This window comes from Xenopus tropicalis, chromosome 8 (assembly GCF_000004195.4).
Source record: "Xenopus tropicalis strain Nigerian chromosome 8, UCB_Xtro_10.0, whole genome shotgun sequence".
NCBI lineage: Eukaryota > Metazoa > Chordata > Amphibia > Anura > Pipidae > Xenopus > Xenopus tropicalis.
Window position 1 is genome coordinate 110,620,172 of NC_030684.2, and position 15,444 is coordinate 110,635,615.

The following is a 15,444-nucleotide window of genomic DNA, read 5'->3' on the forward strand; positions in this document are numbered from 1 at the left end:
ACCTAAATGAAATTACACAGATGTGTTGTTGCTACAGTCCCCAATGTGAGCAAGATGTCAAAGCAACTTTGGGTTGCAGTACTTCATCATTCTTTGTCCACTGCCATTTTGCTACTCTCTGAGCAGTAAAGACCACTCACTGCATGATAAGTATGCTATCTGTCTTCCTCTCCCCATCTTCCCTACATTGTGTTGGCCTTTACCCCCCACCCTCACCCCCACCCCCCCATAATCAGGTTCTGGACTACCACAACAGTTTGAGAAGATATATTTAGATGATCAGACTGTACATGCCTAACATGGCATCCTCTGTCTTCGAACTGAATTTATACACTGCCGTATTTTTCTGGTTCCTGGCAGATTAACCCATGGAAAAGAGAATGTATTGTTCTTAAGGCATGTTTACCCACAGTGAACCTTGCAAAGTCAGAAAGTTACATGTTGCCTTAATAATGGGTCTCCTGCAGTGGCCATTCACTGCTACATGCCAGTAACATGCACAATTCATTAACTCCTAGTGCTTAACAGCAAGTCCAGATATTAACAGCCTTGGCTTCCTTCCCTCATGCTCTTTCATGTGCACAGAAACACACACGTGAGAATAAATAATATATATGTACACAATGTATACATGGATACTCGCTTTGCAGGCCTCCATATTCCCTAGAAAATATAAGGAACCCAACACTGATTAGGATAGTTCAACAGAAGGACTAAATCTATATATTTATTGCTTGTTCGGATTCCTGCCTATGGTGTAGTAGCATGAGCTGTTTTTCTCTGAAAGCATAAAGTGGCTCGGACACAACTGAACGTCTGTGAGGGCCACGGTTTGCTGGTCTTGGCACAGACAGAAATGGTATGAATACGAAGTGCGAAGCTCCCATTATTCTAGTGCTCACAGGCCCGGGGACCATTAGTCCAGGTCTATGGAGATGCAGCGACATTGCTTGACACGTGTGATTCTCTTCTTCTTTGTGGGAGGCTGAAGCTCTGGACAGTTCAGGGTGACCACCATTGTGGTAAATTTTTTAGGTTTGCAGAAGGAGCAGGATTGAAAGGAGCCCTCCTCCCTGCGTATGTGACGGGGGATATAGAAGGAGTTGCATTGCCCATAGCAAAAGCGGTTGATGATGGTACGACTGTTACACCCATCCTCATGAATAGTTTGCTTTAAGGGCTGAGTCTTACACCAGTCCCTCTTTAGATACTTGCGTTCAGTGATATGTAGAGCTTCTTGACTGGACTCGAGCACTTCTTCAGCTGCTAGTGCTTGTCCCTTCCCTTTAACTCGGCCCCGGCCTCCTGGCTGTGTTTGACCTTGTTCAGAGTCATTGGGCTGCCCTTTGTCAGGGGGAGGAATGGCTCCCTGTGATCCACTAACCTTCTTCTTCCCTTCAGAGCTGGGGAGGAGGAGCCCACTCAGAAGGAAAAGGGATCCTAGAGCATAAACGAGACAGTTCATCCTAGAAATATAAAAAGGCCATTATTAACATTTGATTGGATCAAATCAGTATACCTCATGAACTACACTGTCATTATTTCCAGTTATTTCTGCGGCTGATCGCAGCCATGTAGGTTTGTGTCTGCCTACGTGTTTTGGGTGAACTCCCAGCTCTTACAGGCATTTTAGCATTATTATTCATGCAGTGCTTTACAGAGATTACACCTTAGTTCCTTCTCTAGAGGGATTATCCATCTAAGGTTCCTATTGCACACTATGATCAGTTTTGGTATTAGCCAATTAACCTGCCAGTATGTTCAGCAAGTATGGGCAGAACATACACACTGCTAGATAGTGCTCTGGCTGGAATCAAGCCACTGTACCACCATTCTACAATGGAAGTGATATCTTTCCCAATAATATTTTCCAGAATTCTTCATAAGTATGTGTAATAATCCTATACAAAAGGGGCTAAGGGGATGGTGCAGTACGTAGTTACATAGTTAAGTCCATCACTCATTCATGCCGACCTATCTATATACTCACATATGTCAACTATATATATACCAATGCTCTTACCAACTAACTTGATCTCAAGATCACAATAGCCTTGGATACTATGCTTGTTCATGAAATCACCCAAACCCATCTTAAAGGCATTCACAGAATCTGCCATCCACAACCTCACTGCCCTCACTGTGAAGATCCACTTACGCTGCTGCTGCAAATGAAAGGGGTGGCCCATGGTGCGCTGATCGTTTTTATGGAAAAAAAATATTCCCTGCTATCTGTGTATAATCCCCTCTAATGTACATGGGCCAGTGTCCAACCTGATTTGAGTTGTTGCTTGAATAGAACTCCCTAATTGCTCAATGCCTGTTCACTGAAAGGACATAACACTATAAGGCTTATCCATAATGGTGCTGCTTACTTTTGCTTTTGCCCATAGCAACCAGTCAGCACTTTGGTTACATCTTCCAACATGCGGTAGATTGTTATAAACAAATGGCTGCCTGACAATGCACAGTGACTTCACTGAATGTTCACTCCGTATGTGCAATAAGCATTTAAGCAACCTCATAAGAGCCCAGAAACCAGGGGGCTGGTTGGGAAAACCGGGAGACTCCAAATATTTCAGGATACTTAACAGGTCTGGTCTGGACAACTGGGTCACACTAGGGCAGGGGTCCCCAAACTTTCTTACTCGTGAGCCACAGTCAAATGTAAAAAGACTTGGGGAGCAACACAAGCACCATAAAAGTTCATGGAGGAGCCAAATAAGGGCTAAGATTGGCTATTAGGGGCCTCTATGCACCCTATCAGCTTACAGGGGCTTTATTTGGTAGGAAATCTTGTTTTTATTCAACCAAAACTTGCCCCCAAGTCAGGAATTCAAAAATAACTCCCTGGTTTGGGGGCACTGAGAGCAACACCCAAGGGGTTGGGGAGCAACATGTTGCCCCAGAGCCACTGGTTGGGGATCACTGCACTAGGGGCACAGGCAGACAATGTTAGCGGGACAAGTTCACATCCCTCTTATACCAGTTCACTGTTAATTCATATCCACGAATGAAATGAAATCACCACAGTTACTGTTGTCGTCAAGCGAGTTTTTAGCAATACATTAATCATTCACTAATTCACGTTTTTTTAAACAATAAATAAAGAAAAAGAATTATTGCCTATTTGAAAATGTATCTGTGTAGACAAAAAAAATCACAGGGTAACCATGGTTGGTTATTTCCAATTAAAAGATGGAAAAATACACACATAGGCATAGAAACAAATATTGAAATAATATGACCAAATATATTTATAATTATATCATGATAAAATATAAATCGAGATGCCCATTTATTACCAAAAAATGACCTATTACTAGTAGCAGCAATATATTCCTATCTTGTATATGTGGCTTCCTTCATCCTCATCCGTATCCAGTTATCCAAGGCCCAGGGCTGCATAGTTCTCCTATAGTGGTACAGCACCTTAGATAACCACAGCCGAGTAACTGGACGCCACAGTGCATGTTTACATGGAACATTTATTTCTGCATTCCTTGCATGGTAAAGCGCTGATGTCAGGTTCTGGCTTTAAGTGCACTGAATGTGGAAACCAACACTTTAACAATGGTAATGTCTAAGCTCCCAAATCCCAGTAAATAATCCCCACAACAAGTTCCCTTCCCACACTAACCGTGCTCGAATTCTCTTCTTTAACCCTATTAATGGTGAACTTTTTTTTATTTAAATCATGCTCAGAAAAATAAACCTTGTGCCTTTTAACCAGTCCCAAAACACTACGGGATGTAATGGTTAAATTTAGCGAGAGACTCAACTTGATCAAATGTCAGAAGCATCAAATGGGTATCACAAGACAGACTTGGGTTACAGCCCCAAGAGATAAGCAGATAATTGTGTTTAATGTCATTGCGTGGACTGTAAAAAGTGTTTCATAACCATAAGCGCAGCGATATCATCGGATCATTTAGGGATTCTCCTTTCCTGATGTGAACTGGCTTTCCATGTTGGGCAGCTAAAATGACCCTTAGGTGTCTGCTGTCTTACAGAGACATTCCAGTGGCAAAGACCAAACTGTAAAAATTGTTAATCCGATTGTGTGTTCATCTGTCTGTATACTCTGCTGCCTGGAGAGTACAGGTATGGGACCTATTATCCAGAATGCTCAGGACCTGGGGTTTTCCAGATAAGGGGTCTTTCTGTAATTTAAACATTAAATAACCCCAATAGTATTGTGTTGCTTCCAACAAAGATCAATTGTATCCTAGCTGGGATCAAGTACAAGGTCAGGTTTTTAAAATTGTGAATTATTTGATTACAATGGAGCCTATGGGAGATGGCCTTCCTGTAATTCAGAACTTTCCGGATTACGGGTTTCCGGATAACGGGTCCCATACCTGTCCTTAAAATTACTACAGATGACACCAAAGCAATATGCTACAGTTTGTAATATTTAGTGGGAACTCAACACAACATTTCAAGGGCTATTCACCTCCTTCTTGGGCTTCTTGTACTTGAAAAGGTGGATAGCACCAAAAATGCCTATTAATAAATACATAAAATACTTTGACTTGTATTGAAATATAGTATGGCTTTTTCATTTATTTTTAGTTTTTCTTTTTATAGTGTATTTATAAAAATAGATCTTTGTTCTGTTTCTACCTTTCTTTGTTTTCTCTATAATAAGAAGAGTTTGTATAAAGAGACGAATGAAAAGCCCAGAGGCAGAGACGGTTTGTGGGACAGATGTTCATTGAGAAGGCAGCGGCCCCATGTGCATCACTGGGTTTTCTTTACTTTCAAGCAAACCTGGGATGTTTTTGCTTTGGTCATACAATGCTATTTAATGGGCTTTAGGGGTTAGTGCACCAAGAGACTTGGCACTGCACACTAACCCCCGGATGTAATACAAGGCACTCAGTTTTCCCACATGTAACCAATATGATATTTGCTTTTACACAGGTGACTGTATATGCTACTTGGTGATTGGTTGCTATGAGTTACTGCACCTTAGCAAACTTGGGGACAGATGTACTAAAACTCTTCTCATTTCTCATTTTCCCCTCTGCAGCAAATCAGAGAGGCTTCAGATGGGGTTTTTTGCCTTTCTCTGGATCAACTAGAAGTTAGGTTATATATAGGCATTATGGTTGAACGTGATGGACGTATGTCTTTTTTCAACCCAACTTACGATGTTACTATGTTACTATGTATTTTGTTGTTTTTAGAAATTTGCAGAAACTTCCATTCACTAAAAAGTCTGAACTAGAAAAGTTGCAAAACTCTGATTTTTTGCACCAAAACCTAAACTTTTTCAAATTGTCACTTAAAAAACTAGCGTCAAAAACCTCTAAAGTTTCTAATCAAAGAAGGATCCTCCAGGGAAGGCAAGGGACATCTGCCATTGGCTTCTACATGATCTCGGCAAGTTTTAGTTGGTGAATTATCAGTTTTGGATTTTCAGCTGTTTTCATGCAAAGTAAATCTCGAAAAATTATAGCCTTTTTTTTTTAGCTTTTTATTGTCCCAGGGAGCCCCCCCTCCCCATCAAATAGAAGGTGACTGTATGTTAGTGAGTGATTTTTTAACAGTGGATTTGACCTCATGTCAACATATCACTTCTACTATTTAATGGTATGGAAACAAGCAAAGCTGTAATGTTTAAAGGGAAACTCCTCCCAAACACAACTTTTCGAAAAGAAAACATGCAGCCTTTTCATGCTTTGTAATGTGATAATATGGTTTGGAACAGTTACCTAACAGCCTGACCCCCAGTTCTCCTGCTGATCTGGCTGACTACTTTGACACTCAAATAAATGTAACAGTAGTCGACTGTCCTCAGCCTGCCTTCAGCCTGCATCCTCCAAATCCCACAATTCCCTGCACATGTGATGTCAATAAGGAAAGGAACATCCATGCTGTCTGTAAGTTGTGGAGAAGTTGTTACAGTTTGTAACATCAATGTTTTAGTCCCTCTTCCCTTGCCAGGATTTCAAATAATGCAGAAAGAGAATCCACAGCTGGATTTCAGCATATACAAATGGTTTTTATTAATACTTTTTCAAGGAACAGATTGCAGTGATATTAATACCAAGATTTCTGATGGCAGCATATTTTGTAGTTTTGCCAAGCAAATATTAATCTCTCCTGGTATATAGCAGCATCCGGCTCAGACAGGGTCAGACAGGGTCAGACAGGGTCAGACTGGGCCGATGGGCCCCAGTGGCCCAGACACAATCCCTGATGGCGCTTCCCCACCAGCCGGTGTCTCTCCCCTGATGCGTTTCTCTTAAGGCCCCTGCAGCGGGGTTAGGGGGGCATAGCAGACAGGGGAACCTTGGGGGGGTGTGGGGCCCTGGTGGGCCCTGCACCCCCCAGTCTGACACTGGGCTCAGAAAAAGGGAGAGATTGATTCTATCCAGATTGCTGTTTGCATACAACTAATTCTACTGCTAATTGGTTACTGAGGGCACCCAAACCAGTAGCAAACATTGTTGATAGATTTGGGGAATAAAGCAATAAAAGGTCCTGTTTTACATAGGAACCATGCGTTCATGTTAAGGCAGGATAAAATCTCTCATTAAGACAGTGATAGTAACCACTTATCCTGAGACTGGGGAATAACCAATTATTAATTACACGAGTCCCTGGCTCTTAAGTAGCTGTAGCTTAATTTGACTTTAACTGCTGCGCTTTATCTTGTTTCTCATTAGCAGACTTGAAGAATATGAGAGTTATCCTACTCTGACACTCGCTTACAATCTGAGTACACATGTGAGTGGGGTATATATCCAGCACAAGGTTCCTTCCCTCGGAATGTATTTGGCACAGTCGCTTGATGTGAATATACTTATTAAAGTGCCCCGTGCACCCCTATATTGCCAGTGTGCTCTCACACATTTTGACAGAAAAGGGAGTAAAATATTCCCCTCCAACGTCTGCACTGCCACACGGGGCCCAGAGCCACATTTCTGGGAATCACCAATGTAGAATGATCCAAATGTGACAGCTTCCACTCCAATATGATGAGACAAAAACTGGCTACTTAAGGAAAAATACCTTTTTTATTGAGCGGGGCAGGGCCCTCTTTCCCTTTTGTACCAGTTGTTATTTCGTATGTATACACCCACTCATTGTAAATGACTAAGTAATATAATATATTTTAATATAATAATAATAATAATAATAATAATAATGTAAACACTGTAAATAGACAGTTTCCTTTTCCAGGTCTAATATTTTCTGCCTGAACTGGGGCCTGGGTGCAGGCCATGCAGCAGGACCCCCAACCCCCTCTGGACGCAGTTTTTTAGTCGATTGCAGCCCAGAGGGGGTGCAGGCCCAGGTGCAATTGCACCCGCCCACACACCCCCCGGTATTTCTGTCCCTGGTTGCTGGGTTGCACCAGGTGCAGTCTGACATGGGCACCCCTACTATGTTGGCTTTTCAGAAGTGACCCTGATTTGTCCCATGACCTGGCAACCTAGCCTATATCCCCATCTGGGCTACTAAGTGTGATTATACTATAACTAAGTAGAGGAGGAGATAAGCAAACTTTAAGCAAATAGCTAGGAAACAATCCTACCATCCTACCATCAAACTTCATGTAAGAATTGCCCAGAACGCTCTTTTGAGCACTTTTGCAATTAAGAGGTTTTTTAGGTTTTAATATCACAGTTGTACAAGCAGAGTGCCCCTTTCTGTTCTGCCCGGTCTCTCGATGCTCCCCTGCTCATTTCTAATGCTCAGTGTGACAGGAGCAGCAGGAGATGATTCTGCTTCAGTTAATTACGTTTTTGCTGTTATGCCACGCCCTTCACTGTGCCAAACAGCAAGAGGCACTCCTTTTACATTCATGATATTACAAATCTAAAAAACGCTACTATTATGAACCCCCTCCCGCCAAATAACATAAACTGTATAAGTGCTCGGAAGAGCATCTGAGCAACAATACACTAAGGGACATATTAATTATAGTTTATTAGTCCACTGGTGATGTTGCCCATAACAACCAATCAGACCTTTGCTTTTGTTTTCTAAAGGTGTCCATACAAGGGCCAATTCTAGCTGTTGATATCGGTCCCTTAGACTAATTCAGCAGCCTATTGGGCCATGTATGGGCACTACCGACGGGTCTGGCATCTGGCCAGACATCGGCCACATCTCGATCAGGCAGCTTTGATGCAGTGCCTATACCTGCCATTTTAATTTGATAATTTGGCCCCATGGCCAAACAACCGAATTAACCCGATGTCACCCACCCGTAAGTAGAGATATTGGGAGAAGATCACTCGCTTGGCTCTTTGCGTGTATGGCCAACTTAACTAGGTGACTGTTCTAATCTAATTTTTGGTTGATTGGTTGCTATGGGCAACATCACTGGTGATATTGGCTTACACACTATATTAAATATTCCCCTAAGTTATATGAAAGAATGCAGTTGTCCAAATAAAGCTGATTGCAAGATGTGGACACTAGGGGTCCCCTTGCAACTTTCCAGACAGTGCAAATACAAAAGCTAAGATGTGATGACTATCTGAAGAATTGTAATAACACGTATGACGGGAATGCTTGATATATGAAGAGACTACATGCACCAGGCATGGGAAAGCTGCAATGTTCTGACTCAGTAAATCAAGGGCTTTACAGGTATAGCGTGATCCATCCCACACACTTCAATGCTGATTTGCGAGGCGTACATGATAGGACACTGCTGTGTAAGAAAATACTGAAGCCCAAATTTTACAAACACCCTGGGGCTGATTTACTAAAGGTGGCCATACACGCACCGATAATATCGTACGAAACCTCGTTTCGTACGATATTCGGTGCGTGTATGGTATGTCGGCAGGAAGGTGCTGATTTCGGCCGACTCGCCAATCGGACCAGTTTGAAAATTTTGATCGGGGGCCATAGAAGGCGCCTGACCAAAATCTCCCTTCAGCGCTGAATCGGCAGAAGGAGGTAGAAATCCTATTGTTTCTACCTCCTTACCTGCCGATTCAGCCCTGAATAGTGTGTGGCGGATCTGACCGATGGTCGCACGAAACATCGTCAGATTGCCACGTGTATGGCCAGCTTAACACGGTGCTTTTGCAAATAGGAAAATTTTTTTCTATAAGATTTCATCAGTCTAGAACAAAAGATTAAACTGTTATAGGAAACTGCTCTGGTGCAATGTAGCAACTAAGTTAGTATATCGGCCCCAGTTTTATGCAGTTTAAAAATGATATTGGCCCATTTTTTTCAGCTGAATCTGCAGATTATTCAGACACCTCAGATTCTCAGGGACTGAATTCAGCCATAGTAGCCCATTCACCTGTTCTTGAGCCATGCCAATGCCAAGTGTCTTGACAGAACCAATGAGATTCAATAAAATCATAATCCCATAGTTTAAGGCAGGGATCCCCAACCTTTTTATCCCATGAGCCACATTCAGATGTAAAAAGAGTTGGGGAGGAACACAAACATGAAAAATGTACCTGGGGTGCCAAATAAGGGCTGTGATTGGCTATCTGCTATCCCCTATGTGGACTGGCAGTCTACAGGAGTCTCTGTTTGGCAGAAAACCTGTTTTCATGAAGCCAAAACTTGCCCCAAGTCAGGAATGTAAATATAAGCCCCTGCTTTGAGGCCACTGGGAGCAATAACCAAGGGGTTGGGGAGCTACATGTTGCTTGGGAGCCACTGGTTGGGGATCATTGGTATAAGGGATGTACAAAGCCACTTTTTTTTTTATTCGGCTGAATACTGAATCCTTCACAAAAGATTTAGCCCAATCCCCAACCAAATCCAACCTGCGTATGCAAATAAGGGACCCCCCCCTTTAAGATTTAAGAGCACAAAAAAATCAGCACCTTTTGTTGTCACATGGTCTAAAGCCAGCTCGATTGGCTTGGGCAGGTACCTAGATTCAGGCTAATCCCTCAGAAGAAGGTCAGCTATTGCCGAATTCCAAACCACTTGGTGTTTAGCGCAATTCCTGGCTGCAACCAACATAATTATGTGAGTCACTGACAGGTTTCTCCTGCTCTGATTGGCCGATTCCAGCAGAGTCACAGACTTGCAATGTGCTACTGACAGCATGACTGATTTCTTTACAGGAGGAAACCAAGTTTGGATGAGGAACCATTGATAAACCAATTAAGCTTTAAGAAAAAAACACTTAATGCTGTTTGTCAAAAAATTATCATTAATTACCCACTAGACTTGGGTGCCCCCTTTCTGGTACTGCAGAACTAACAGCACTTTGGCCAGAACAACCCTAACCCAGGGCGACTGTACAGGAGCAGCCATTACTAATTACTAATGTTACAGGAGTTGGGCTGTGCCACTGGGGAACTGTAGGCTGGATGTGGCCCTTATGGCAGATCAGCCAACGGCACTGACAAACACAATTCTGGGTTATAGCTTAAGGCAAAAACCCAGGGCAGCAGGTAGAGATGTGGGACCTTATGACATGGGGCATCAATGTAAGTGAAAATCAATGCAGTTAAAAAATGTCCATTCTGGGATCCATCAGATGTTAATAAACTGCAGCTCTCAGAGCCCAATGCACAGCCAGTGCTGGAAGCTGTGGTGCAAGGGCTGGGGGGCTGCAGGATATACACACCTAACCTACAATCCTACAATTCATGGCACTATATGTCATTTTTGCTGTAAAATATAATTTTTTTCAAAGAAGCACCCGTGATGCTCTTGTCCAAGGTCCTGTCATTAAACTGGAATATAGACTGCTATCTGCTGAACAACTCCTGGCAGCTGCCCATAACAGAGCATAAGGCTGCTATCTGCTGAACAACTCCCGGCAGCTGCCCATAACAGAGCATAAGGCTGCTATCTATCTGCTGAACAACTCCCAGCAGCTGCCCATAACAGAGCATAAGGCTGCTATCTGCTGAACAACTCCCGGCAGCTGCCCATAACAGAGCATAAGGCTGCTATCTATCTGCTGAACAACTCCCGGCAGCTGCCCATAACAGAGCATAAGGCTGCTATCTATCTGCTGAACAACTCCCGGCAGCTGCCCATAACAGGGCATAAGGCTGCTATCTATCTGCTGAACAACTCCCGGCAGTTGCCCATAACAGAGCATAAAGCTGCTATCTATCTGCTGAACAACTCCCGGCAGCTGCCCATAACAGAGCATAAGGCTGCTATCTATCTGCTGAACAACTCCCGGCAGCTGCCCATAACAGAGCATAAGGTGCTATCTGCTTAACAACTCCCGGCGGCTGCCCATAACAGAGCATAAAGCTGCTATCTATCTGCTGAACAACTCCCGGCAGCTGCCCATAACAGGGCATAAGGCTGCTATCTATCTGCTGAACAACTCCCGGCGGCTGCCCATAACAGAGCATAAGGCTGCTATCTATCTGCTGAACAACTCCCGGCAGCTGCCCATAACAGGGCATAAGGCTGCTATCTGCTGAACAACTCCCTGCAGCTGCCCATAACAGAGCATAAGGCTACTATCTATCTGCTGAACAACTCCTGGCAGCTGCCCATAACAGGGCATAAGGCTGCTATCTATCTGCTGAACAACTCCCTGCAGCTGCCCATAACAGAGCATAAGGCTGCTATCTATCTGCTGAACAACTCCCTGCAGCTGCCCATAACAGAGCATAAGGCTACTATCTATCTGCTGAACAACTCCCGGCAGCTGCCCATAACAGAGCATAAGGCTGCTATCTGCTTAACAACTCCCGGCAGCTGCCCATAACAGAGCATAAGGCTGCTATCTATCTGCTGAACAACTCCCGGCAGCTGCCCATAACAGAGCATAAGGCTGCTATCTGCTGAACAACTCCCGGCAGCTGCCCATAACAGGGCATAAGGCTGCTATCTGCTGAACAACTCCCGGCAGCTGCCCATAACAGAGCATAAGGCTACTATCTGCTTAACAACTCCCGGCAGCTGCCCATAACAGAGCATAAGGCTACTATCTATCTGCTGAACAACTCCCGGCAGCTGCCCATAACAGTGCATAAGGCTACTATCTGCTTAACAACTCCCGGCAGCTGCCCATAACAGAGCATAAGGCTGCTATCTATCTGCTGAACAACTCCCGGCAGCTGCCCATAACAGAGCATAAGGCTATCTATCTGCTGAACAACTCCCGGCAGCTGCCCATAACAGAGCATAAGGCTACTATCTATCTGCTGAACAACTCCCGGCAGCTGCCCATAACAGAGCATAAGGCTGCTATCTATCTGCTGAACAACTCCCGGCAGCTGCCCATAACAGAGCATAAGGCTGCTATCTATCTGCTGAACAACTCCCGGCAGCTGCCCATAACAGAGCATAAGGCTGCTATCTATCTGCTGAACAACTCCCGGCAGCTGCCCATAACAGAGCATAAGGCTGCTATCTATCTGCTGAACAACTCCCGGCAGCTGCCCATAACAGGGCATAAGGCTGCTATCTATCTGCTGAAATACTCCCGGCAGCTGCCCATAACAGAGCATAAGGCTGCTATCTATCTGCTGAACAACTCCCGGCAGCTGCCCATAACAGTGCATAAGGCTACTATCTGCTTAACAACTCCCGGCAGCTGCCCATAACAGAGCATAAGGCTGCTATCTATCTGCTGAACAACTCCCGGCAGCTGCCCATAACAGAGCATAAGGCTGCTATCTATCTGCTGAAATACTCCCGGCAGCTGCCCATAACAGGGCATAAGGCTGCTATCTATCTGCTGAAATACTCCCGGCAGCTGCCCATAACAGGGCATAAGGCTGCTATCTATCTGCTGAACAACTCCCGGCCCATAGCAGGACACACCGGTCGGGCTGAGCCAGTAAAGGAATGGGGTGGAACAGGGAGAGTCCCGGGCAGCGGTTGCTACACTCACACAGAGCAGGGAACCGGGCAACATACACTTGTTATAAAGACAGAGGGACACGGAGCTGCGATACCTGCTGGGACCCAATGCAGTTCTGTTTCGCTACAGGCAAATACACAAAGTCACACGGTTCTGTTGTACCCGGCGCTCTAACCCGGCAATCCGATCCGATCCGCCCACACACACAACTCTCCCCTGGTTCCCAGCTCGGTGTCCCTGGATCGGTACCAACTCAAGCTCACATTCTGGGACAGATATATTACTTTATAGAGCTAAAATTCAGCATTAGTCCTAAACAGATTAAAAGCACGTCATCCTCAGGGCTCTAGAAGTCTTCAGACAAGAAAAAAAATCAGATATTGTTTCTCGTTTGAGTCCCTGGGTTAGACATTGAGCTGAGACTTTTTGCCCCAGTCAAATGCTATGGCAGCTCCCAGGCACAGTGTTTGCTTTATCTCTCCTGTTATACAGACAGACACATCCTCATACAAGCCCAGCAGTTGAGCAAGACCCCCTGACAGAATCCTGCTGGAACCATCACTCACATTCATTATAATAGCTCTATAATATACAAGAGCCAAGAGCAACATTATAAACAGTGCTTAGTGATGCCATCAGTTATAGTAAGTGCTTAGTGATTTCAATTGTGTTACATTCCTCTCTGAATTCTTAAAAATATGTCCCCTATCTCCTTCTAGAATATGAGGCTGTTAGAAGCCATCTAGGAGATCCATGAGCCCATAAAACCCCCCAGCCAGCGGTCTGTGCCTTTATATGGTCACAGGACCTGCATGACGCCCAGCAGACTTAGGGCGAATATCATCCCCTATACTATTATTATTATTACTATTATATTGCTATCATTAAAATAAGTATTTTTTCAGGGTAAAGAGAAAGGCCCCACAGCAAGTTATAATAAATATTATGAAGTTACTGGATGCTTCTTCCATATACTTTATTTCTATAAAAGAAGCGCAGCACTGGGGGCCACAGTGTCCTACTAACCTGTATATTATACACACACACTGGGTTTATATATATATATATATATATTTATATATATATACAAGCCGCACATCATAGTACTTCCCAAGCACCAATCGAAAGAAAGCAGCTGAATAAAACGGAATTAGATACAATTATTTAATCAGTTATAAAACATGGAATTGGCTTTCCCAGTACTTGATTTTACGCGCAGTAATTCCCCTACACCCGCCGCTGCTGGAAACAATATAAATCGCTGCAACAAAACGGTAATGGGAGAAAAACGAAATATTTTCCGGCAATTAACGGCGATTTTAGTTTTAGCGAAAAAAAACCAATGTATGTGCAGGTCTAATGGTTCCTTTCTCCTAAGTTTCTAGCCGACATATTGTGCCAACTGGCATTATACCATGTGTTTAATTCTTGCCAGTACATAAGGAATCCTGTACATTGTTCTCTTCCTCCCAATACATACAGACGCACACACACTTCTGCCATCACCCCGGCAGCCACGAAATAAATAATCATAATAAATAAATGGCATCTCAGACACATAATGCCCCTGCCCAGAATGTGTGACCGTGTGGCAGTAATACAACGAGTTGCAAGAAAGGTGCGATCTTCTGTACCAATTGTAGCAGTCCTAGTCTTAGCCCTTGCCCTAGCAAAACCAATGCCCATGGGCCCAGGCGTACTGAGGCAGCAGCAAGTCCCAGGGGCTACAGAGGGTGCCAGTCGCAGCTCCAGTCACTAGTTCCAAGCCTGCCTCTGGCGCAACCTACTCCTGGGAATCGCACACCCAGCCACACAGGCGCTCAGTGCGCAGAATACAGAGTAACAGAAGTTGGCATAGCTGCGCCTTTGGCAACACATTAGGCTACTATAGTCCCCTGTGTAACTGCAATATCACTTTAATGTCCACATCAGAGCAATAAGAATACATATATAAATATCTATTATCTGGCGAGCAATTAGCGATTCTCTGCGCCATAGGGCACATACCTCCCCAAATACTAATGCACTGGGGCAGCTTCTCAATGCGCAGCAGGATCGCAGGGAGACCTAGCGCAGTGCGACTTATTGCGCCCAGTGAGCACATATAAATCAGACGCACATATAAATCGCATAGCGCACAGTAGTGGGGATGATACACTCTATCCCACTGGCACCTGTATACACCTGGGCCATTAGAGTGTGCCCTAGGGTTACCTGGGAGCCTGACAATTATTTAGCATAATAAAGTGTATAAATCCCTTCACAACAACCCGCCACCCCGGGGCCCATAGCAATGTCCAGCTGCCCGGACCGAGCAGGGAGCCACTGTCCCCCCCGGAGAAGCTCACCTGTAAGTAGGGCCGCTGGCTCACAGCAGAGCAGGGCTAGGGGCACAGTCCATGTGAGGCTACACGGGGGGAAATCCTTCCAATCCAAGCTACAAATTGCAGCAGCGCCGATCTGTCTCTCATTTAAATGTCTGCCAGCTGAGATGTGCGCTCCAAACCTCCCACATCATTGGCCGGGGGACAGCTCCACTCTCTGCCTGGGTGCTCACTTATCCGCCCCTTTTAACACTTCCCCCGGTTTCCAATAGCAGGGAAGCAAGTGGTACAGGGGGTGCCCCAAATAATGCAGCTAAGGGGGAAGGTGGGGTG

At 44.5% G+C, this 15,444-nt stretch overlaps 1 protein-coding gene across 1 annotated transcript; it reads right to left on the bottom strand.

The window, feature by feature from the left end:
- Positions 1 to 252: 252 nt before the first annotated feature.
- grem1 (gremlin 1, DAN family BMP antagonist) lies at positions 253 to 15,214 on the bottom strand. Its single transcript, NM_001100231.1, has 2 exons — positions 15,136 to 15,214; positions 253 to 1,466 (listed from the first exon to the last, which is right to left on the bottom strand). The coding sequence occupies exon 2, from the start codon at positions 1,463 to 1,465 to the stop codon at positions 917 to 919; it is 549 nt and encodes a 182-aa protein (NP_001093701.1). The 5' UTR covers position 1,466; positions 15,136 to 15,214; the 3' UTR covers positions 253 to 916.
- Positions 15,215 to 15,444: the final 230 nt, after the last annotated feature.

Coding starts and splice junctions, on each gene's coding strand:
- grem1 (NM_001100231.1), bottom strand. CDS start 1,465: ATGAACTGTCTCGTTTATGCTCTAGGATCCCTTTTCCTTCTGAGTGGG.